The sequence below is a fragment of the Pecten maximus genome, chromosome 2 (genome assembly GCF_902652985.1).
Source record: "Pecten maximus chromosome 2, xPecMax1.1, whole genome shotgun sequence".
NCBI classification, from domain to species: Eukaryota; Metazoa; Mollusca; class Bivalvia; order Pectinida; family Pectinidae; genus Pecten; species Pecten maximus.
Window position 1 is genome coordinate 31,687,514 of NC_047016.1, and position 26,810 is coordinate 31,714,323.

At 34.6% G+C, this 26,810-nt stretch overlaps 1 protein-coding gene across 10 annotated transcripts in view; it reads left to right on the plus strand.

Annotated features, from left to right (window-relative positions):
• Positions 1–26,469, plus strand: part of LOC117321788 (ras-specific guanine nucleotide-releasing factor RalGPS1-like) — a 101,901-nt gene extending 75,432 nt beyond the window's left edge. For 8 of the 10 annotated variants that reach the window (XM_033876351.1, XM_033876358.1, XM_033876357.1 and 5 more), the window contains 17 exons: positions 4,332–4,445; positions 8,450–8,500; positions 8,747–8,830; positions 10,061–10,150; positions 10,419–10,511; positions 11,394–11,517; positions 13,073–13,204; positions 13,479–13,572; positions 14,039–14,224; positions 14,567–14,742; positions 15,494–15,517; positions 16,436–16,505; positions 16,852–16,960; positions 19,719–19,811; positions 20,064–20,169; positions 20,940–21,031; positions 21,792–26,469. In XM_033876351.1, coding sequence (XP_033732242.1) covers positions 4,332–4,445; positions 8,450–8,500; positions 8,747–8,830; positions 10,061–10,150; positions 10,419–10,511; positions 11,394–11,517; positions 13,073–13,204; positions 13,479–13,572; positions 14,039–14,224; positions 14,567–14,742; positions 15,494–15,517; positions 16,436–16,505; positions 16,852–16,960; positions 19,719–19,811; positions 20,064–20,169; positions 20,940–21,031; positions 21,792–21,821 — 1,668 coding nt within the window. In that variant the 3' untranslated portion in view covers positions 21,822–26,469. The remainder of the gene's footprint in view (positions 1–4,331; positions 4,446–8,449; positions 8,501–8,746; positions 8,831–10,060; positions 10,151–10,418; positions 10,512–11,393; positions 11,518–13,072; positions 13,205–13,478; positions 13,573–14,038; positions 14,225–14,566; positions 14,743–15,493; positions 15,518–16,435; positions 16,506–16,851; positions 16,961–19,718; positions 19,812–20,063; positions 20,170–20,939; positions 21,032–21,791) is intronic. The other 2 variants (XM_033876352.1, XM_033876353.1) reach the window with 2 other exon arrangements.
• The last annotated feature ends 341 nt before the right edge of the window (positions 26,470–26,810 follow it).

The following is a 26,810-nucleotide window of genomic DNA, read 5'->3' on the forward strand; positions in this document are numbered from 1 at the left end:
AATAAAAATTACCTATAGATTTGATGAAGGTGTATTTAAGAGCCTTAAAGTGTAGGTTGAGGATGTTCTGACCAGTGGTCAGTCTGTACCTGTCAGTATTGGAGGTTACCAATCTGTCAATCACACACCTCCACACCTGTGTTAACCAACGCCCATCCATCTGTTTCCTCACCCACTATTCATCGTATGTCAGATTTGTTTATTTACTCTGGAGGAATTTAATAGACCTCAAATGAAAACAACAATGGTCATGGCAGTTTGAGTGCAGGAACAAACGTCACAGCCATCAGGTAGCTCATTAGATTGACCAGGTATATCATCACTGTGACATCATTACATAGGCCCTATCCTGTTAGTGTCAAAAACTGCCATTAAGTTTATGTATAGACATGATGACTGTTATGTAATGTTGAATCAGCTGTCTTGTTTCTGTCTAAAACTGGTATTATATCTGACAATACAATACAGCTTGTTGTTTGAAGTTTCTATACATTATATTAATTAGTATAGGGTCTAGTAATTAAGTAATAACGACGGTATAATCCAATATAGGTACTGGATCCTAACAAAATTTTTTCGTTAGATGCGTATTACTAGAAATAGATAATTGTCAAGTAGTAATAACGACAGTACAGACAAGTAAATTTTCGAATTTTAATTAGTATATATATAACTGATGATATATAATATAGTATACATTATTTGAAGTCCCTATACATTAGTATTCTAGTTCCAAATAATTAAGATAATAAGTTATAATCGTAATTAAGCTTTGCTTACATTTCTGTTCATTTAGCAGACATATATGAGGAAACTAACTGAAATATTTATCTTTCAAACTTTACCATAAATGTACAACGTAGATTTCAGGAAACCTTTGTTACCAGGTAATCTTCTTATCAAACTATATATTTTAATTGGTTTCTAAACTGTTTAAAATTTTGCCTGGTAGTCAACAATATTTTGCAATCCTATGACAGGTTTTTACTGGAGTAAATACCTTGTAAACAGCTGGTACAATGTAGGTATATATAGGTGTATATGACATTTATTGTTGGTATTTCTGCTGATATCTGTGGACATGCTTTACATACCTATAAAGGTTAGCGGTAATTACAAGCTCCCTGGCTGGATTAACTCGACAGAGAAATGTACATATTATCATTCCTTTTCTACCTGACAATGTTTCTGGCTGATCTTTACTACCTAGGTCTGACCTCCTCATACCTTACAGAGGAGACAGGTTAATTGGGGATGATCAGGGAAGGCCTTACCTGTTAAACCCACAGGTGATAACTAACAGCCATGGGGCTATATACACTGGGTACTGCAGGTAGAAATGGCAATTAAGTGGCTCTATGGTTATTGCTAATCAATTATATTGTGATTTACATATTAATTTCCAGATGCCAGTATAATAACCTGAAGGTACAGGAGGTTGAATTCTAAATGATAATTTGAGAAAAGACACACACAAAAAAAGAGAAAAAAGCATGTACTTAAAAAAAAATCACAATTAATTTATCAGAAATAAAATGAAATATATACTTTCACTGATAAACATATTCTGAGAAAGTGAAATATTGTTTAAGGTCGTAGAGTATGAATTGAATGTTAATAGTTTAGGTGTATGTTGGGTGATTTTGTTGTTGTGTATAATAATGTTGTTATTGTGTATATGTGCTCCCAGCATACTAACATGACACAGTTATGTCAATTCATCACATTCCTACTGGGATCTCACTTCAGTAAGTATGTAGATAAATAGGACATATACACAATGGAATACCGTTAATTACTTCAGAGTTAGGTTTTTGTTCTGTCTGTATTTCAAGAATTTCAGAAATGTGGAGGCCATATGGATTAATTAAGCCTTTTATTGTACAAATTGTCCCCTGTGTAATATATTGCAGAAATATTTAGGTCATAGAGACTTTATACAAAATGTTAATTGTAGTTAAGTAAAAGGTGTTTCTATTATATAACTATATACCTATGTAGAGTGTGCCTTAGTTAATTATACAACATTCCTCAGTCCAACATATCTAATACACTGTGTATAAATAATTTTAATGCCCCAGTTCTGTCCGAACATATAATATAATTTTATGTCCCACGTACCTTTGCCAGGTGCATGATGATGCAGTCTTAGAAAGTTTAATTTTGTTAGGCTTGTTTAAAAAAAAAAAATTGTGTTTTATATACGTCTTCCACCAGTCCCTTACACTATGTACTGTATCTCTACCATACAGTATTCAATAATATCTAAGAGAGAATTTCAGTTTTCCTTTCAGTTTTCTTTTTAGCCTGGTATATATTCCAACATCTTTATCACAGATGATGATATAATGATGCTGGGACACCTGGGGAAGTAAACAACCTGATGCCCTACTTATTTATTTTCTCTCACTTTTAATGCTACAGTAAACAAATGTTGTTGTGTCTGTCTGGAGGCCCAGGGTTGTGTACACATGTATTTTTGGTACAGATGAGAGGAACACAAGCTCTCTGACTGTCTGCTAATGAATAATTAAAACTCATTTTGCCACAAAATCAAGAAAAATCAAGATTCAATTATTTTCTTTTTATTCCACTTAACTAAATCAAAGATGTGTATTGTAACAGCCATCATCATATTAAGATAGCTTAATCAATGGAGGCCAATCACGATTGGATGTATCTTTAAAGAATGAAGAATGCCAGAAAACTGACTAAACATCAGTGTCAGGTTGTAGATCTTGTTAGCCTTTCTGTCAGAATATGTTTTGGAATCTCAGCAATAAAACCAATAGCTTAAATAAATAATTCAGTCTAAATTACTGATCTGAAACCCCAGATATAAATAATGGTATTTGTGAACATGGTAAATACGTATACGTTGTGTGTTTTACTGATGTTATACATGTTAAAGTGACATCTATGGTTGTCAATATTAGACTCGGGGTCAACAAGTTGAAGTATCAGGTTTTCCTAACATTTAAATAGTAAAACGAAAGTTGACGTCATGTTTGATTTTCTAATACAATCTAATGGTAAAACGAAAGCTGACATCAGCACCTATTATTAATACAATCTAATGGTAAAACAAAAGCTGACATCAGCACCTATTATTAATACAATCTAATGGTAAAACAAAAGCTGACATCAGCACCTATTATTGAAGTCCTTGGCTATTCCTACTGCCTGACTAAGAGGGAGATAAAGAGTTTCGTAGAAAGGATAAAAAAATTAAATGCATACACTTTGTAATTTTTATGCAACTGCTCTCAAAAAGTTTAAGGATACTCATGTTACTATTATTAACTTGAAAATTCTTGAACTTGTTAAGAGGAGATGCATGAACATACAAGCTACCAATATGTGCAGTATTCAACCTAATAAGCACACTGTGCATTTACTAAAACAGAAAAACAACTATATACAGGGAAAAGTTTCCATATGAAATCTGGGTGTGAAAAATAACTTTTTTCTTTTACTTACACATCTTTGAGAAACAAAAACAATCCAGTCTTTGGTTAAAAGTCTGAAGATTATACTAACAGATCAGTGAGGAACATTTTATGTTTCAATTAGTGCAACCATCCTCCTAAAAATGGTGCTTAGGGGCACATACGCTCCATTAATTAATTTCATGTTATTAGAGACCTTTACATTATACAGTTATTGCCTTTAGTGGAGGTGTACATGAGACTATACAAACCTGGTCACGAGTGCCGCCTTGATGAACAAACTCTTGACCAGGTCTGTATAGTCTTGTGTGCATCGAACACAAAAAGCAATAACTGTTTTGTAATATTGGCCAACTAAAACAAATGAATAAAAAAATCTCAAGGCTCCTTTGGAACTTAAATATGGCAAGAATAGTTTTGTTGCATCTGAAGTATTTTTCCGGGTGTTCAACAAGTCTTTTTTCTTCAAAATATCTTTTAATATGGGAGCGAAACGTTGTTGGGGTATCTCGTCTGCCATATTGTAAACAAAGTGATACCGAACGATCGTTTGTTTCCAGCTTTCTGATTGGCTGTTGTTCAAAGTAACAAGTTGCGTTATTGGAGGCAAATATTGCCGACCTGTTCCTGCTATAAATAGCATGAACAGGTCCGCAATGATTGGGTAATTTCCCAGCTGTATTTTTAGCACAAACAGGTCTACTCACTGATAGGTCCTTGTGAGGAAAACAGGAAATTGGCCAATGAAAATTAAGGAAATTACACTCCAGATATATTACAAATACCATGTTTATACTGATGTAGAGACTTGTACATTACATTGTTATGATAGACGTGAACATATTGTACTATTACACTGAGATTTTGTTTGTGTGTTTACAGGCAATCAGCCAGGGCAGTGAGGAGTCGTTGGACAAACAGTCTAGCCTGCCTCACATGAAAAGCTTTGATGCAGTCGTCTTTGATGTATTGCGAGTTTCACCTGATGAATTTGCTGTAAGTGAAATGAATTACAAAGGGGAGATAATTACCCTCAAGGGGATAACAGTTAACGCCCTATGATCACAAGTTACAGCTTCTTCGTGCAGAAGTAGACATTTTTCTCGATCCCTCCTTCTTACAGAAAACACAGAAGAAATCAAAATTTTTCAAAGATAAATTTTTGTAATATTGTTTATCTTCATCTTTTGTCCCTGCAATTTACAGAACATTTGCACTTTTGCACTGATGTCTGATGTTCCAGAATCATTTTTTGTCCATAGCCCAGTAATTTTGTGTCCATGGCCTAATATTTCATTTGAAGTAGTTTATAGCACTATAAGAAAATCCACATTCACATCATATTGTTCATCAGCTGTTAGACTGTAATAGCGGATGTAAAACCCGTTATAGAAATATCCATCATATTGTCAAATGATTTACAGGTTGGGATGACATTGTTCACTCCATATACATTGTAAGGGCTTTCAAGCCTAGCAAGAGGCTGTAAACATAGCACGACTCCTGACTTACAACATTTCAAATTCAAATTTGTTTTCGTCCCATTTACATATATTTTCTCACAGTCGATGTATTTTATGGGTTTCTGCCATAAGGTAAATACATGTACTGGGAGTCACACAAACACCTGTTAAATGATATATTATTGATGTGTCCTATTTGATATTTACTTTTAAGTTAAGCTCTTGTTATTTATGCTTGGGTTAATCTACCTAGATGGATTCATTAATGTTGACTGTCTGCATTTTAAAATGTTTTCACCACCCACACATGTATGTAAATGACAGCAGTTCTTCACGGAGGTCATAGTTACATTCTACTGATAATAGTATTAATTCACTATCACATATTTCGTTATAAATTTGGTTTATAATAGGTGATTCGGAATGTATAGTCATGAATTATTATCAAATTTGCTTATATCTTCTGTTGAAGGTTTTGTTACACAAAATACAGTTCAGAAACTCTACAAAGTTTTCTGCTCATTAAAGGACAGTTTTAAATAGTTGTTTATCACTGTGTTTAGAATTTAGTTAAACATTACTTGTGTAAGAGGTAGAAAGACATAATAGGAAATTTTCAGATGATTTAGATAATTTCATCAATTGTTGGATTTAAAAAGAAATCTGAATGAAAATGGTCATATCGTAGTGAATAGCTGTGTATTTACGTATAACTGAATGGTTACCTTAGGTCTAGACAACATAGTGTATAAAACTATCCTTTATTATGTGGGAGTACACCATGACATGTATACACTAGGAGAGGAAATACAGACATGCTTTTAAGTTTAGTGCAACAAGTTCTTAACTTCCCACACAACAGGAAAACTGTCAAAGCAGTACACACTACCTAACTGAGATAATGTAAAGATGGGCCAGTTAGATAACTTCTTTATCATGGTTAGCTTTCAAATCTTATCTATTAAGTTATGTGCCAAAGTGTTCATACAGTAGGAATTGATCATCTGATTAAAAGTTATAGTTGTTGGTATTCAAACAGTAGCCCATGCCAAAACATTTTATCAGAAACATACCGTGCAGTACAATGTGGGTGTCATTATATGTAATTGTCTGTACATATTGTATACGAATAACCTGTATGTTTGTGGTCGCAATCAAATGTTTATATGGATTTTTTGCATACTTGCATTGTATATTACCACCTACATATAAATTGATACCAAGGTATATTTCAGAAACATCTGTTAGTGTTCTGACCTGTATAAAACCACCTACATATATAAATTGATATTTCAGAAATGTCTGTTTGTTTTGATGTCTAGTGATCAAGGCTGAGTTACTTATTTGTAACCTGAGATATGCCCCTCCCCCTCCGTCATCCTCCTGTCACATCCTCATTGTGACTCATACCTACATTGACCTAGAAGTATAGGTCTGGTGTCATTTTACATATTTCGTGCAGGTTGTGGGGGAGGATGAATGTGTGTGGGATTGCAACAAGAAAAAAAAATTGTTGTTGTGTTTGTTAAAATCCTGTCATTCAATAACACCTTTTATCAAACCCCAAATATGCTATAGTTGCAAATATTAATAATTGTCTATAATTTATTGTGTACACATGACTGAGTAACTATCCCTGTGCATATAATGACATCTAAATAAAAACATCTTAGTAGGTTCTAGTTCAGTAACTAGCCTGGGAGAGCATTAAGCTTTCACTTATATATATGTACATGGTATTGGGTGTGGTGGGCGAGTCTGATTTTATAGACAATGTTTAGTATTTGTACATTACAAAGATCAAAGTTTCCCCCAGGTTCAACATTGGTGCAGCAAATCCATAGACAAGGGAAAAACAACATGACAAAAAAAAAATGTTTTTCATTGTCTCTGAAAAAATCTTCAGGTTATCAAAATTAAAATTAAAATGTGTAATGTATATTGATGGTGTGTTTTAAATGGAAAATCCCAGGGGACAGACAGTGTTTACATGAAGTTAGAAAATAGGTATTGTCACCACCCATATACAATAATGCATAAAGATTGATATCAGGGTAACTGTTTTGTACATCATTATCAAAATAGGGGGAAATTGTATGAATTTGATGAGTTGGTAAAGATAATCAACGTATCATATATTTATCCTGTAATAAAACATGTCTGGTAATAAGCCCACCGCCCATGAATATTGTAGTTCAGCTAAAAGGCCAACCAATGCTATTTGTCTTGTAATACATGTAAGCCATCATTTATGCTTCAAACATTTTGTGTTGGTTCCAAAGCTGGACTTAATACAGGATAAATATGGTCTGGAATGATAGCATTACCCAAGATATGTCTTTTGACTAACCACAGGATTAATACAGTATTGAATGTAATACAACCCTAGGTATATCTTTGTGGGGATACCTATTGTTACTCCATCCAGTTGATTGTCTATCTTTGTGGGGATACCTATTGTTACTCCATCCTGTTGACTGTCTATCTTTGTGGGGATACCTATTGGTACTCCATCCTGTTGATTGTCTATCTTTGTGGGGATACCTATTGGTACTCCATCCTGTTGACTGTATATCTTTGTGGGGATACCTATTGGTACTCCATCCTGTTGACTGTCTATCTTTGTGGGGATACCTATTGTTACTCCATCCTGTTGACTGTCTATCTTTGTGGGGATACCTATTGTTACTCCATCCTGTTGACTACCTATCTTTGTGGGGATACCTATTGTTACTCCATCCTGTTGACTGTATATCTTTGTGGGGATACCTATTGTTACTCCATCCTGTTGACTACCTATCTTTGTGGGGATACCTATTGTTACTCCATCCTGTTGACTGTCTATCTTTGTGGGGATACCTATTGTTACTCCATCCTGTTGACTGTCTATCTTTGTGGGGATACCTATTGTTACTCCATCCTGTTGACTGTCTATCTTTGTGGGGATACCTATTGTTACTCCATCCTGTTGACTACCTATCTTTGTGGGGATACCTATTGTTACTCCATCCTGTTGACTGTCTATCTTTGTGGGGATACCTATTGGTACTCCATCCTGTTGACTGCCTATCTTTGTGGGGATACCTATTGTTACTCCATCCTGTTGACTGCCTAAAGGGCCTCAAGGCCAGCGTTTATATCCCTTCACATCAAACACTACTCCTGGAAGATATGTACAAAATGTAGGAATGAAAAGGACCATAAAGAAGTATGCCTGCTGGTTAGAAGTGGAGGGGGTCAATGTTCGACAGTATAGAATTGAAAGCTTCTAGAAGTAAATAGACTTGAAGAGTAATGGCCATTATGGAAATAGCATTGTATACCATGTGGCAAAGAATGGTGTACTTGTTTTTAAATTGAATATCATATTGTACAGAACTTAGAATAAAAGTTATGTTTATAGATTTCAGACATAATATCCGGATGATAGAGAATATTCTAGATCTGCATTGCCTTGTCTTTATGGGAATTTCTTAAGTAAAAAGTTTAAAGTATATAATGTATTAATATAAATTAATAGACATGTTGTGTTTTCAGAGCCAAATCACATTAATGGATTTACCTGTGTTCAAGTCGATACTTCCAGATGTAAGTATATTTTCACTGCTTAGCAGCAACATATTAAAACGTACCAGTATAAAAATAAGTTAAATCTATACCAATTCAGTATTGGTGGGTACTCACTCTAAAATAATACAGCAGCTTTTGGATCAGTTCCTGTCAAGAGATTTTCTTTAAAAAATACGTTCTTTCACTCTGCAAAAAACTCATCTTATGATTTCCTGATAAATTAGTTTTTGATTGTTGATAGAATATTTTCTTCTTTTATTTTAGGAATTAACATCATGTGCATGGACTACAAAAGAAAAACTCATCAAGGCGCCAAATGTTGTGGCATTTACAAGGAGATTTAACCATGTAAGTATCTAAATTGCTGAAGTAAGCACACACCATCACACCTTGGCCATTTTGTTTTGGTTTGACTATAGTTGGACCAGAGTTGAATGACAGACCTAGTAATTTCTATGTTGTCAGATAAGTCTTCACATCAGCAGGTCTGTAAATATCTGTGTTTGCAATGTTATATTAAAAGAATAATGACAAACTGATTTGTCCATATAAACAAACATGTCCCATCCCTTTTACCTGTATAGTAATGCTGATTTACACAGACTGTATCTACTCCTATAGAACTGCTGTCAAGGGCAGTCATACATCAGACTTTCCACATCTGTTTATGTGACACTTTCTGTGATAGTTACAGAAACACCAGTGATTTACTATATATATATATGTAACAGCTGAGCTTCCTAGTTCCACCAGTTGTAAAGGAAAACCCTTATTTTATATACTTATCACAAAATACTCTGTTGTAATAGTTATTGTCATATGTAATGTAAATGGTAGATGCCTGAGTAAAACCAGAATATATTACTATAAGACCCTTAATAAGACTTTGAATTAAAAAAGATTGTTATAACCAAATTTCAGAAACATTTTATATAAAATAACATTGAACACACCCCTGTCTTAGCTCATTTATAACAGTGTGAAGTAAATAATAATCCACATTTGTATCTTAGACCATTCATAAATTTGCAACTTGTGACAATCCACTTAAACAAAATTATGCATCTTTGCCAGTTCATAATTCTGCAAAATAAATTACAATCCACATTAGTATCCAAGCCCATTTCTAAATTCCACAGTAAATAATATTCTACACAGGTGTCTTGTGCCATTCATAACATTGCAGAGTAATCTATTTTTGCCCATTCATTGAGCTACTCCTAAAAGATGACATAATTTTTCAAGCTTGCAATTGTCACCGAGTTTTCTTTGTGGACTAGATATTGAGGGTATAGATAGTGGGGATATCAAGGGTATAGATATTGGGGACAACAAGATGAATGGGTTGTGTGATGTATAGCTTGTTTGTACAGGGAACTGAAGGCTGGGATGGTGTGTAACTGGATACATGTTTACTAGACTAAAAACTGAGGCCAAGGAAGCTGTGAACTGGAAAATAAAGCCGGGTTTGGCTGTGTTTATGGCTGTGTTTATGTTTTGTCCATGTTAGATTAGCTGTTATGAGGCATTGTCTGATTTAACACCTTCAGGACATTGTGTATTGATTTCTCGTTACAGGTGAATTTCTGGGTCCAACGTGAAATTCTAACCTGCCAGACATTAAAAACTAGGTCAGATGTATTAGCCCATTATATAAAAATTGCAAAGGTAAGATGACACTTACAGTGTCAATTTAAGTTATACCCTCTCTGTAATGAAAATCTCAAACTTTGCTGATATACAAAAACCAAACAGGAAAGAGATTTTTCCCTTGCGAATAAATGAATATATTTGCTTAAAAGTTTATATTTTTTTTAATTCATTAATTAACTTACTCTTTATCATATAAAGATTTTATTTCAAAAGAAACTGTGAGAAATATATTAACACTTTCATTAACTGTTAGTACAATTTTGTCTTTTGTATTATGTTTCAGAAACTTTTAGATTTAAATAATTTACATGCGGTGATGGCGGTGCTGTCAGCACTACAAAGTGCAGCAATATTTAGACTGTCCAAGACGTGGATGGTAAGTGACAAAGTGTAATTTGGTCTACAGAGGATTTCACAATTGTTTTGTCGTAAGGAAACACGGCCATCAAACTAGAGTTTACTCACATTTAGTGTCTGAGTCAAATTTTCTTATTTCATGAAGCAAATATTTAGAATTGTGGCATTAAGTACACAGTACGAAAGGAAAGCTTTACTTGCGATCAATTTACTTGTAATCAGAAAATTCCAAGTTTTTAATGCTAAAGAAATACCTTGCTGATTTAAAAACATTGTGCATCAGTTCAAGGTATACCCAGGTTGTTTACATACATGTACAGCTAGGTAACGATCCAAAGTTTGTAACCACTAATAGGTTTCTACAAGGTAATGAGATATATTGTATACAACTGATGGGATTTTGGCCTAAGGAAATAAGATAGCTTGAATCTGTAATAGACAGAGGGATTGCATTACAAACAGTGAGCCTTGATGGATAGAATTTCTGCTAGACTTCCATTAAGTTTGTAATTGGTCACTAGGTATGGAGAATGTTTGTGATTCTGATCATCTTACAGTAGACCACAAACTGCAATGACCTAAACCTCACCTCATTTCCATAATCAGGACTTTTTACGACCCTGAGAATTTAAAGTGTTTGGCGGTTATAGAATCTACTTGACATCTAGCAATACTGGGCTTCTTTTTTTTTTTATTACCTTGATTGAGTTGATACTCAAGTGCAGTATTTTTAAGATGGTACATTCAGTTGTGTACATGCTCATTCGTTATTATCCAAAAGAAACTTTTGTAATGTATATCTTTTTTATCAGCTATTGTAGAAGTTTCAAGTTACTGCCCTCATAAACTTTGTTGAAAGTATGATCCTTTTGACTGAATGAAAAAATATATTGTTTTTCAGATGTTGTCTCGGCGAGACAAGTCCACATACGAGAAGATTGCAGATCTGTTTTCAGAGAACAGTAATCGACAGAAACTACGAGACTATATGGACAATGTTAAACACCCTTGTGTTCCTTATCTAGGTCAGTACAGCGTAGAAGAATCTTACTTCTCTTATATTGACCTTTCGAAAGGCACTCTATCATATGAATAGCTTACAATTGGTGTCCCATTTGTTGTTCACTGAGGTAGTCACCAACTACTACAGGAAACTGACCTCAAGATGAATCTGGCTTATTATAGGGCAACTAATCTTGAGGCTTTACTCAGAATTGCTCTGGATAGTATATGATTGGAATCCCAAATAGTGTTGAAAGAGGTAGCCACAAGCTACTACATGAAGACTAATGGGAAAATCATTTCTGATACAACAGGAGCAATATAGTTAGTGTATGAAGGGTTAATACTAAGCATCTTGTAAGGAATCTATTAATCTAACTGGCAGCTAGTGGATAGTTTTCTGTCTATTAATTCCATGTCAATATTAATGAACTTGAGTGAACTTTTCCAGGAGAACTTTCATAAAAAAAACCCTCTTCAAAATCTTACCATTATGATTCTGTTGATGACTATGTACCAATAATGATTGAACTTATTATTCTGCTAAATATTCATTCCCTACATGTATATTTCTATGTAAAGTTTATCACACAGTACTGTCTCCCACCACTACAAGTTTGTATCCTGCAGTAAAGGGGATTTCCCCTGATCGATTTAACATGCTGCAAACGGCTTTTTGTGAAATATGCCAGGAAGTTGTCCATAATTGAACGCATGTTAGAGCCAAGTTGTATCGTTTGATCATGTTAATACGACATGTGTGTTACATAACGTGTGTTGGTGCAGCCGTTAAGGCTCCAACACAACTTGTCAGATCGGTGTGCTTTTGATGAATTGATATTGATTATTCTTTAGCGAATGCAAACTCAGTTATGACATTTTCTGATTGCAAACAATTCAAAGTACAACACCCTGGAATGAATATTTGATTGAAGTGAACAATTTAATTATTGTTACAACTTTCAATTTTTTTCTCTCTTGTCGCATCTTTAGGAAGAAAATCAATATAGTTTTTTTTCCACAACATTCCTGTCTGTTTCAAAATTCAAATACATTTAGTCTAATTAATACCACACATATTTTAAATACCAATGCAGCTTTCCCTTATTTCATTATCCTGAGTAACTTAACAGTTTTGATTACAAGTTGTTTGACCAGGAGTAGCTGCTGTGAGTACAGTACATGTATACCGTATTCATCCATAAATAGGCCCCTGCCCACAAAAAAGACCCCATTTTTGCAGAATCATCAATTCTAAAATTGTGAGCTAAAAGTGCTTCACAGATTAGCCCTGTCTTAACTTTTAACACTTTATTTTCACACTACTGAAGGGGCTTATTAGAGATAAAATTCGATGCCAAACTTTTGCATTAAGGGAGGGGCTTATTTGAGGATAAATATGGTACTAAACTTTTACACTAAGTGTACGGTTGGGGGCTTATTTGAGGATAAGATGGTACTAAACTTTTTCACTAAGGTAGGGGCTTATTAGAGGATAAATACTGTATATAATAGGGAAGATAGAGTTAATGTATTTGTAATATAAATGTTTCTTATTGGAAGGTATTTATATTTTAGGTCTATACCTGACTGACCTGATCTATATTGATGTCGCTCACCCCCACTCTGGTGGTCTGGAGAGTCACCCGCGGCGCATTCAGATGAACAACATCCTGCGTGTGATTGCAGATCTCCAACAGTCATCATATGGTAGGTCTGACACAATTGTAACGTCAAGCTTGTGAACTGAGGTATCAGGGTTTGAGTGAGGTTATATATTGTCTTGTGTAATTTAATAATATGGGCTACTTTTCTCCTCCTGGTTAAAAGAGTTGTGATAAAAACACCTGACAAAGTTCCATTATCATGGCTAGCATTATAAATGTTCTATGGCATTGTTAAACCTTGTGGGGTCATGTTTTTTAAGTCAGTGGTGATTCTGAATAAATTTATCATTATTAAGTTTTTTTTGCGTCCCCATTAGATCACTTACCTGTGCTCGACCATGTCCAGAACTACCTGCGGTCCGTGAGGTACATCGAGGAGCTGCAGAAGTTTGTAGAGGATGACAATTACAAGTAAGTGAAGGACAGGTCAACTTCATTACATATCGCTATATTTACCATTGTATGGCACTGCCACTATATAACCCTACCAATTCAGTTGCGAGTTCACCAGCTTATGAACTGCCGACTGAAATTTGAATTTGAAAATTTCCAAAAAAAATCGCACGACAAATAAAAAATCGCAGATGGTAAATATAAGCATTGAACGGCTTTCAACTGGACAGAGGCAAATTCAACATGAAGCGCTAGTGCGCTTCATGGAATTTGCCTCTGTCCAGTTGGCATTCATATTGACTATGAATGCCAACTGAAAGCCGTTCAATGCTTAAATATACAACAATATTTGTCATACCTAATCAAAGTCAATAATTATACACATTGTACTTAGTATCAATATACTTCTCCTGAATGAACTCTTGATTGAGTATGTTTGTATGGGATTAATTTCAATAAACCATGTATTAAATGTTTCTTGTAGACTTTCTCTGAAGGTGGAGCCACCGATGTCAACCCTGTCCACATCCAAGGAGGATGTACAGATAATGGTGGCACCTCCTTCCCCAGCAACAGAACCACGCCACAGTAATCACTTGACTCCCAGTGCCACAGCTGCCACAACAAAACAAGTCCAGTGCCACAGGAAGACCAAAAGCTTAAGTGCCAAGTAGGTTTCCCTGTTCTTCATTTCATCCTACCTCCTAATCCTGTGGTCATATACACAAACAGTTCTCTTGACTGAATTAGAAAGATGAGATTTTCTCTACTTACAAGTGTATATTTTATGATTCTACAACTGAAAAGTATATAAAAACATAATCAGTACAACACACCTACTTTAAAAATCAGACTATATAATTATGATATTTGTGGTGTAGTACTTGTAGATATATTCAGTGTTAATTTTTAGTACTTGTAGATATATTCAGTGTTACACCTGCTAATTAAGTTATCAGACGGCATCCGTTTAACATTTGTACTCATACTTAAGAGGAAATGTTTTATTTAGCTTCATGAGCAACGGGCAGCAGAAGCAGACAGCAGAAAAGACGTTCAGTCTGCCATCCAAGACAACAGCACCGTACATCCAGGGTATTCGCCACCTACTGGACGACAGTGTACTGGAGGAATCGCCGTGTGCGTCCAGCGACGGGTCGATATGCGGCAAGTTCTCCACCACTACCAGTACGTCACACGCTTGCTTTACATATTGTCTCTCACAACTTGTCACTCACCACTCATCCATCACAATATCATAAACCATATTTATTCTTCAATAAGCCCCCTCCTCAAGTATACGGTAAATGTTTAGTACCATATTTATCCTGAAATAAGCCCCTTCCTCTAGTGTAAAAGTTAGTATTACAGGTTGGGGAGGGCTTATTTGTGAACCTCATTTTCTATTTCAAAATTAATTTGGTCAAAAGGGAGAAGGGGTTATTTGTGGATTGATATGGTATGTTAGACAGGACAGATAGAGCTGATGTGAACTAAAGGTTTAAAATATGCTAATGTTATCATCATTTTTGGTGGAAGTAGCAAATCATAAAGAAGAAAGGTCAGAGGTCATGTGAATATCTTTGACATGAAATCTTGAAGTAAATATATTTAGAAATTAATTTTATGAGTACATGTAGATGGAAAAAGTTATATAGATTGAAGCATTATCAAAGGTGACGGAAGAACATTAATATTTCATTCATTATATTGTGAGTTAATTTATTAAACTATGAATGGCAATAAAACAATTTATTTCAAGTTACCTTAATAAATGTTGTATAGATCTCCACGATTAAAAGGTCAATGAATTTCCTAAAAAACATAATCAAGAGGAAAAAATATTGTGTCTGAATTACTATGAAACTCATACTTTGTTCAAAATCATTGTGGAAATCTTATGATAGATTATGGCAAAAATAAGTATTTCTGATTTCAGTGCATTTAAGAGATGTTCCCAGAAGTAAGGAATTCAATGTTTAATCTTAAAGTCATCCTTTTGATCAGCATGATCTCAAACTTATTACAATGAATGTGTCTCTTAATGGCTACACTGTTACATTTACCCAACATCCCATAATATCTACACTTCTTCCCAACAACAGTATTAAACATCCTATTACACTACATGTATATTGAAATGATGCTTAGGAATGGAGAAACTTATTTCTCTGAAACTAACTAAATTAAGACAAATCTTATTGTTAATCCAAAATCATTTCAAGATATGACTTCATCCTTTTTCTTTACAAAAAGTTCCTAACTTCAATCTCTCTTTCATCCTATCATGAATGCTTGGCATGTCTCAAGTTTTAGTTTTGTCTGAAATTTTGATTAAAATTCAAGAGATTAAAACTAAGCACATGCCCTACCACCAGTTTAACGGAAATTCTCACCAGCCTGAGTTGGTACGGTGGCTGGTCTCTAGACTCTCACACATTTCATTTCCCGGTGTAACATGTATGCTGAAGGTTGATTTTGCATACACAACGCTTCTGTATTGGTGATTACTATGTTGATCAGTATACTTCATGCTGCTTTTGAACACTTCACACAATTTTGCATATTGCTTTATTTTCAAATTGTCTTGCTTATACATGTATTTGCATAAGCTTGATCTGCCTATATACAACATTTATAAACGATGAAAAGATCAGATTTTGGTAAGGCTGTGATATAATATAGAGTGACATGATGTACTGTGCGTTAGTTATTTGTGCAGATTGAAATACCAAACTTACAGATTGTAGATAGAAATAGACGTAGTAGTAAAAGTCATCTGTCTATTTAAAGAAAAGAAAAAAGAGAAAAAAAAAACTGAACACAATGAATGAAGGTTTATGTTCATGTTCTGATAAAGGAATTAATTTTAAATTCACAGCTGAGGGATCAGAAGTATTTGACACAAATTCTGGTGATCAACCCGAGATGTTCTGGCCGGCCAGAAATCAGTAAGTAAACTGACCTGGTGTCTGTCCAATAAAAAGGCACTATAATGTTACATGCTATAAAAATAGTCTTAAATTGAATTGATTTGAAAGAAAAACAGAGTATTTATATACATGGGCTTGATTTGTATGTTTATATGAAGTAGAAGATGCATTTGAATGTCTACAAGCATTACTTTATGCATTAACCATTAAAATAATATAAAAATCATTTTAATTTCTATTAAAATTGAGAGAAATCATTAAAAACTGATATAAAAATATTTCTTCTGCCTTATGGAAAAAGAGTATAGGATAGTGTATAATTTGAAGTCTTAAGTATTTTACTGATATACTGCTTGTGTTACAGTATGACCTGGAGAGAGTCAGAAGACATACAGGAAAATTTCCAGCAGAGCTTTACTTGTGAAGGGTGCTTACGGAGGAAAACAATTCTCAAAGAGGGAAAGAAACCTACAGTGAGTAATGGTGTAGGGGAGATAATTGGGGCTTTCAGTTTGTAAACATTTACAATAAAGTCTGGAAATTTGTATCATTGATAAACTGACCTGACAAAGAAAAGGGTGAAAAAAACCTAGAAAGTAATAAAAAATAAATAAGAATAACCTGTATTTTATTATAGTGTTATTTTAAGAAATGATAAAATAGAGTTCAGATATGATACTTGTTACAGAGATATAATACCTGTTACAGAGATATAATACCTGTTACAGAGATATAATACCTGTTACAGAGATATAATACCTGTTACAGAGATATGATACCTGTTACAGAGATATAATACCTGTTACAGAGATATAATACCTGTTACAGAGACATGATACCTGTTACAGAGATATAATAGCTGTTACAGAGATATAATACCTGTTACAGAGATATGATACCTGTTACGGAGATATGATACCTGTTACGGAGATATGATACCTGTTACAGAGATATGATACCTGTTACAGAGATATAATACCTGTTACAGAGATATAATACCTGTTACAGAGATTGATACCTGTTACAGAGATATGTACTGTACAGGGATATGATACCTGTTACAGAGATATGATACCTGTTACAGAGATATGATACTGTACAGGGATATGATACCTGTTACAGAGATATGATACTTGTTACAGAGATATGATACCTGTTATAGAGATATAATACCTGTTACAGAGATATGATACTGTACAGGGATATGATACCTGTTACAGAGATATAATACCTGTTACAGAGATATGATACCTGTTACAGAGATATAATACTTATTACAGAGATATAATACTTATTACAGAGATATAATACCTGTTACAGAGATATGATACTGTACAGGGATATAATACCTGTTACAGAGATATGATACTGTACAGAGATATAATACCTGTTACAGAGATATGATACCTGTTACAGAGATATGATACCTGTTACAGAGATATAATACCTGTTACAGAGATATAATACTGTACAGAGATATAATACCTGTTACAGAGATATAATACCTTTTACAGAGATATAATACCTGTTACAGAGATATTATACCTGTTACAGAGATATAATACCTGTTACAGAGATATAATACCTGTTACAGAGATATAGTACCTGTTACAGAGATATAATACCTGTTACAGAGATATGATACCTGTTACAGAGATATAATACCTGTTACAGAGATATAGTACCTGTTACAGAGATATAATACCTGTTACAGAGATATAATACCTGTTACAGAGATATGATACCTGTTACAGAGATATAATACCTGTTACAGAGATATGATACCTGTTACAGAGATATAATACCTGTTACAGAGATATAATACCTGTTACAGAGATATAATACCTGTTACAGAGATATAATACCTGTTACAGAGATATGATACCTGTTACAGAGATATAATACCTGTTACAGAGATATGATACCTGTTACAGAGATATAATACCTGTTACAGAGATATGATACCTGTTACAGAGATATGATACTGTACAGAGATATAATACCTGTTACAGAGATATGATACCTGTTACAGAGATATAATACCTGTTACAGAGATATGATACCTGTTACAGAGATATGATACCTGTTACAGAGATATGATACCTGTTACAGAGATATGATACCGGTTACAGAGATATAATACCTGTTACAGAGATATGATACCTGTTACAGAGATATAATACCTGTTACAGAGATATGATACCTGTTACAGAGATATGATACCTGTTACAGAGATATGATACCGGTTACAGAGATATAATACCTGTTACAGAGATATAATACTTGTTACAGAGATATAATACCTGTAACAGAGATATGATACCTGTTACAGAGATATAATACCTGTTACAGAGATATAATACCGGTTACAGAGATATAATACCTGTTACAGAGATATAATACCTGTTACAGAGATATGATACCGGTTACAGAGATATAATACCTGTTACAGAGATATGATACCGGTTACAGAGATATAATACCTGTTACAGAGATATGATACCTGTTACAGAGATATGATACTGTACAGAGATATGATACCTGTTACAGAGATATAATACCTGTTACAGAGATATAATACTTATTACAGAGATATAATACCTGTTACAGAGATATAATACCTGTTACAGAGATATAATACCTGTTACAGAGATATAATACTGTACAGAGATATAATACCTGTTACAGAGATATAATACCTGTTACAGAGATATGATACTGTACAGGGATATGATACCGGTTACAGAGATATAATACTTGTTACAGAGATATGATACCTGTTACAGAGATATGATACCGGTTACAGAGATATAATACTTGTTACAGAGATATGATACCTGTTACAGAGATATGATACCTGTTACAGAGATATGATACCTGTTACAGAGATATAATACCTGTTACAGAGATATAATACTGTACAGAGATATAATACCTGTTACAGAGATATAATACCTGTTACAGAGATATAATACCTGTTACAGAGATATAATACCTGTTACAGAGATATAATACCTGTTACAGAGATATAATACCTGTTACAGAGATATGATACCTGTTACAGAGATATGATACCTGTTACAGAGATATAATACCTGTTACAGAGATATAATACCTGTTACAGAGATATAATACCTGTTACAGAGATATAATACCTTTTACAGAGATATTATACCTGTTACAGAGATATAATACCTGTTACAGAGATATGATACTTGTTTCTATTTTTAGGTAACGTCGTGGACAAGGTACTGGGTGGCACTGTGGGGGACGTCACTACTCTATTACCCAGCCAAGTCACTACGGGGCGGTGACCGTCAGTCTGTGAGTAACTTCCTTAACTAACAAACTAACAATATTGGATGGGAGATGCAGAAGGCATTGTGTTTATAATGCAATGTATAATTATACATGTACATTGTACTAATATATATGTCAGTATATGAAAATGTGCCTTTGTAATTCAATTAAACAATCTAATTTGGCCCCTAAAATTTCTTCTAATTATTTTTAAAAGACTTACCTACATGTTGTTAAAGTTTTTTACAAATCATTTACAACAATTTGTTATTTCAGTTTAAAACCAATCCCAGTAAGATGACATCTGTTGTTGGCTGGATGGTGGTCATGGGAGATAATCCACTACAACCAGATGCATTCCAGTTAACAGACCCAATGAAAGGTAGGTGATCACACTTTTAATGCTTTTGTTTGTCTGGGAATTATGGGTAAATTTTGTGGAGACATTATGGGTAAGCTATGAGGACATTAATTAATTATGAGAAAGATTTGGTAATGCTGTAGATACCAGAGGATAAAACTGACACAGAACATAATTCACTATCTACAGTTTCAGAAGAACGTTAATGTTTTGCTATGTAAAATGCTAAAATTGGCAGTCTCAGTCTTCTTGTGAAATTGTTGGAATTTTAGAAATTTTGTTTGATAAGATTTCAAGATTTCATAAGGAATTGTTATTTCAAAAAACAAATTCTCTAATTTTGAAAAAAAAAAAGGTTTATATTGAATGGAGCAGATGCTTTTAGTATTAGTTTTGTACATACTACAGGATGATAATCCTACTCTTGTGTGACTGCAGTATATCATAGTGGATAACCACGTTTAGTACCTAATGCTATGATCAGTGCCTATTTAAGTTCCTGGTCATTCTGTAATATACTGAGTTATGTAAAGGGTGGTCAGTGCCTGTTTAATTTCCTGGTCGATCTGTAATATACTGAGTTATGTAAAGGGTGGTCAGTGTCTGTTTAAGTTCCTGGTTGATCTGTAATATACTGAGTTATGTAAAGGGTGGTCAGTGCCTGTTTAATTTCCTGGTCGATCTGTAATATACTGAGTTATGTAAAGGGTGGTCAGTGCCTGTTTAAGTTCCTGGTCGATCTGTAATATACTGAGTTATGTAAACTGAACAGCTGTGATGTTGTGTTACAGGTAATGTGTACAAGTTCCGAGGAGGCAGTCAGGCCCAGGCATTAACATGGTGTAGACATCTCAGTGAGGCCACCAAACGCTTCCAACCAAAGGTTAGTCCTCAATAACTAGAACTATTTAGGACAGTCTCTTAGAACCAGAGGTTAGTCCTCAATAACAAGAACTATTTAGGACAGTATCTTAGAACCAGAGGTTAGTCCTCAATAACAAAAAGTATTTAGGACAGTCTCTTAGAACCAGAGGTTAGTCCTCAATAACAAGAACTATTTAGGACAGTCTCTTAGAACCAGAGGTTAGTCCTCAATAACAAAAAGTATTTAGGACAGTCTCTTAGAACCAGAGGTTAGTCCTCAATAACAAGAACTATTTAGGACAGTCTCTTAGAACCAGAGGTTAGTCCTCAATAACAAAAAGTATTTAGGACAGTCTCTTAGAACCAGAGGTTAGTCCTCAATAACAAAAAGTATTTTGGGTTGTCTCTTATAACCAAATGTTAGTCCTCAATAACAAGAAGAATTTAGGACTTTCTCTTACGTTCAGAGATTAGTCCTCAATAGCAAAAAGTATTTAGGACTGTCTCTTATAACCACAGGCTTGTAATCATTAACAAAATGGATTTTCTATTACCAAAGGTCAGTCCTTATTAATTAACAAAAAAAGATTTAGGACTGCCTCTTACAACCAAAAGGTTGAAAATACATTGTAGCACCTGTCCTTTTATTTGCCTGAACATTTTTTTACTGTGATGATGAGGATAATTTTTAAATTTCTAGTTGCCAAGGTATTACAGATATAGTGCAAACTTTTTTGATTTTGAGTCCTCATATCCATAATCCTTTTATGTATTTTCAGACCCCTACAAACCTTATGTCATTTGATTGAAGGCCCTCGTGCTTGGACTCGGAAAAGTCGCCATAACTGTGATAAACCCAGTGACCATGAAAAAAGGTTGACCTTGACATTCCCTAGCTCAAGGTCGTCTCAAACCAGTGTCTGCTGGCAGGGTACACAGACACGGGGAAATCTCTGTTGGGGTTTCCCAATATTCATAGCAGTCAGCTTGTGCTTAGTGGTTTCTGACCTAGAGCCATTTGTGCCAAATACAGATGTTTTGTAGAGCATCGACCGCAGCTTTGTTCATGGTTACCAGCCTACTGGCTTCTCTGACCCCAGTGGAGGACAAGTGATGGATTCTCAGTGGATTCTCATGGGAATCACAGTACTAGATACTCTTCAAATACTCCTTGATACCCTCATATACCCTGTGGATACTCAGTAGGCAGTCTGTTTACACCTGTGATGTACGATACTTTATGGTTACTGTTTAGTTACTCATGGAAACAGGGTGTAAAGTGGACTGAGAGAAGCTTGTTATCTTTCGACTCGCTCACACGTGTTAACAGGGTCGTCAATGAAGAATACTTGAGAGAAGTTTGTTAACGTTTGACTCGCTCACACGTGTTTACAGGGTCATTAATGAAGAATACTCAAGTCCCACTTGTCATAATAGAAACAATGAACAAAAGCAATGCATTATTTTTGTTTGATGAAGATATGTTTTGATGTGCCAGTATATGTATTGTATGCGTAGGTGAGCACCATCACCTGACATTCCTTGATGAGCCTTCAGCTTGTTCTCTTCTGTAATGTGATATTCAGGCTGCTTTATATGTTGTGTGCAATTTTCATTCTCGTATATTTTCCCCCCCTATATTTTCGTAACAAATTATGTGGTCAGTCCGTTTATTTCATGATTGGCCCAAACTATTCTAGTCCACTTGGTAACAGAATGGGATATTTTGGTGTGTCGCGTGGGAAAATGTTTCTGATTAGTTATACGAGGGTGGTGAACTGATTAGTTATACGAGGGTGGTGGGGACCAGTGCTTTATTAGTGCTCGCTGTAAGAAATAAAACCATTATTGCAATGGTGACTAGTACAAAAATAAAATGAAAGGGTCTTCAAATGTTTTGAAAATTTAAGATACTCTATATTCAGATAAACAAGAATTTGGATGCTTAATTTCACAAGACATTTCAGGAATGCCCATGGAAAGGTATTTAAGCTATTTTTCTGTGCAAAGTTTTAAAAGGGAAGGATAACACTGATTTTTTAAAAAGCTTTCAAGATTTAACAATGAAAGATCTTTTTTAACATTATTTTTATATGATGGTTAGTAGTTTTAAAGATGAAATAGTTTTGTTGCATTTGCAAATATTTAAGTCATGCTGGGAGTGTCAGAACTCATTGAAGTAAAACTTAAGGGTAAACTTTCATAGTTGTTTATGTATCGAGAAATGTCACCCACGCTTTCAGTACTCCTAGAACATAGATAAAACCAACACGTGGAGGAAAGCTGCAGTAGCTGTAATAACAACTACCCTTGTTCATCTGGGACCCAGTGGAAGGGAGATAATCACAATTTTTTATGATAAAATAAGTTTTAAGGAATATGTCTTTTTAACAGACAGGAATGTGCAATCATTGGATGTGTTGATTTTTTTAGTCATTCCATGCAGGACACAGGCGCTATCTGTAATTCCTAGCTGTGTATTCTGTTGTTCAATAGACAGTACAGACCTAATACCCCCGGTTATGATCTTATAATTATGGTCATGTAGGTAAAGTCATGAATGTTTGATCTTTCTGTGAAAAAAAAAAATACGGTTTAGATAACCGTCATTTTACCTCTTTGCTTTTATTTCTCTTTTCAATGCAGAGGGTTTGTCATTTTTCAAAGATTTTTGGAAACTTGAAAAAAAAAATCCTACCACCAGGTAGTGCTTCATACTGTATGTAACTTGTTCTCAGACTAAAAAAATGAAATTAACCTAAAGTGAGTTCCTCAATAACTGGGGGAGGTTTTTAGTCTAACTTTGTTGGAATCTTCCTGTCTGCCAGTTTGGGGTACTCCGTAAGCCAGAGCCTGATGGCTGTTGAGGTACTCAGTAAGCCAGAGCCTGATGGCTGTTGAGGTACTCAGTAAGCCAGAGCCTGATGGCTGTTGAGGTACTCAGTTAGCAAGAGCCTGATGCCTGTTGAGGTAATCTGTGTAAAGATGGTCATCCTGTGTCAGTTCAGTCCTCAACTAAGAGATTGGCCATCATCATATAATCAGTTTGGGCTCTAAATGGCAGTCTCCTTTGTCTGTCTGATTGAGGACACCCTGTCGGTCTGATTGAGGTCTTCAATGAATAGTTGTACCATTCTGTCTGTCAGGTTTTACGGCCGATATAGTCTTACCACAGGTACATGCCACACACAAAAAATATTTGGTGTATTGACAGACAAGGCAAGTGGCTGTGGAGGGTCTACTACAGGTCAGCGTAAAGTCTTTGTTGAATAGCAGAGTCCTTCAATCCAATTGCACACCCAGTAAGAGAAGCTTAAGGGTAAATTCCTTAAGTTTGTGACTTTCAGCAATCAGATTAGAATTAGACTTGTAATTTGTGTTCCTCTATGTTCTAGTATTGCAGTGTGTCCTATAGAATCATAGAGGAGCAGAAATCACAAGTATAATTTTACTTACATTGTGACTTTGTTGTACCAGTTTTTACAGTGTATTTGGGCTGTTTGTGTCTAAATATTAGCTCAGAAACAAAACAGTAGGACAGTATTTTATGATAGATCATGTGGTCCATGTCTTCAGATTTTTATGATCATGTAACTGTGACATGCATCACAACTGTGGTCTAAATATGTCTTCCAATAGTTTCATTAATATATTTTTTGCCATTCTTCATTGTGCTGCATTCATTTATATTTGGTAAACTCGTAACAGTACTAGATATGTTATATTGCCGACATGTATGTGATGTTGTAGTTTTATAATGCTTATTAGAATTATTTTACTTAAGATTGGAGACATCATTTAAACCATGTTTCAAATGCCATCACATTTCAAATCCACATGGTTCTTAAAGAATCCTGGATTTTAAGTGCAGAGATTTCAGACATGTGCCTTGAAATAGAATGTGTATTGTCTTCCACACATTTTAACCCAGCTACTTATGAGAAGAAGATTTTCTTTATTAAATTTGATTATATACAAGCTTGTGTGTAGTCTATATACATTTTACAGTCTCTGGCTGTAGTTACACTACATCCAGAAAGCGTCCCAGTGAACACAATAAGCTGCTGGCCATGCGACACAAAAAGACAAACACTAAAATTTGTGTAGATGGATAAAGGCATTGTTGACATGTTTTTTATACAGGTTCAGAAATATATAACACTGTAATGCATTATTTATGTTTTAAAGGTGTAAAATGTATCAAGATGGGTTTTTTCTTGAGATTAATTTAAAATGAAATCCAACAACAAGTGTTTTTTCTTTTGATTTGCAATATGTTATTATGTTACATATTTATTGTCCAGTGTTGAGTTAGATTGTACTCTGCAGATTAAGTTCCATATTTCTGGGACTGTATTGTCATAGTGTCAATGCATAAACGAATAGTACATGTAATTCCATGAAGCTGTAGCACTGTTAGTTGGGCACTGCCAGCCACAGTACCCGTCACCAGCAATAACATACCTGTAACACTGAATCTCCAGAGAATTTTTCACTAAGGTACAACAAATTGTGTCCTGTATGTGGAGCATCATCCACTGCTGAATAGATCTAGAGCTCCGCATTGTGCTTCGCTTTGTCTGGAGTTTTACGCTTGACCTTTACCACTATAATGTTCTTTATTTGACTGCTGAACACCCCTTCCCCCGCCATATTCCATGTAGATTGACATACATCTATCACAAATTCTCTAGGGAGGTGGCATGTAGGGTTTGATGTCCAGGGGTGCTGTGATATAAAGAACAAATTCTAATGTACCTGATTTGAGGCATATCTTGTTTTTTTCGACATTACAATGTTAAATTTCCAGAGTTAAAATTAAAGAAAAAATTGATTTCATGATGAATTAGTGTATCTCAGTTTTGGAATTATATTGTGTGAGCTGTGGTTATTACCAAAGGTTTAATATCACATTTTTACTTACAATGACTGCTCAGAATTAAGTAACAGGTACACTATGTGGTACATGTATTACACATGCTTGATGTACGTATGTGAAAAGCTACACATGTATGTGATGTGTTTTAAAATTGTTACAAGATGGAGATCACACATGCAGTGTTGCATGTGAATAGCTACACACTTGTATTGCTACACACGAGCTGTGTTACACATGTGTATTGTTAAATTGAAGTACATGTGTGTAGTATTACACGTGAGTAGTTTTACACACATGTACTGATACACATGACAAGTACACATTGAAGTGTTACATGTCGTGTTCACCAGTATGTCATTTCTATAGATCGGTGAAAGGTCAGAGGGGGCAAAGGTTATAGTGATCATTTCTAAGTGTGTCAATCAGTGACGGAATGTGTTGATCAACGACACAAGTGGATTTCACATTCATTAGCTACATTTCTCATTGATAATGTTCATTTTATATCAAATAAAACATGAAAAAAAATTCAAAAGAAAAAGTAAATAATACATAATAAAATTTAATTGGTAAAAATATTGTCTCTGTTTGTTGTTTGTTTGGAACCTGCTCAGTACTGTGTTTGTTGTTTGTTTGGAACCTGCTCAGTACTGTGTTTGTTGTTTGTTTGGAACCTGCTCAGTACTGCTGTGGAGGGAGAACATGTATTCTATTTATCAGGACACATAAGTTCTATGTTGAACAACCAGATATTATAGACATATCAGGTAGCATTTGACGTCCACACCACAACAACCAATGTTACATATAATGTCCACAAATGATGGGGCCAACTAATGGCTTATTTAACTTGTCCAAAACTTTGACACTGTGCCATAATTATGATGATATTAATATACTGACAATGGGCCAACCATTG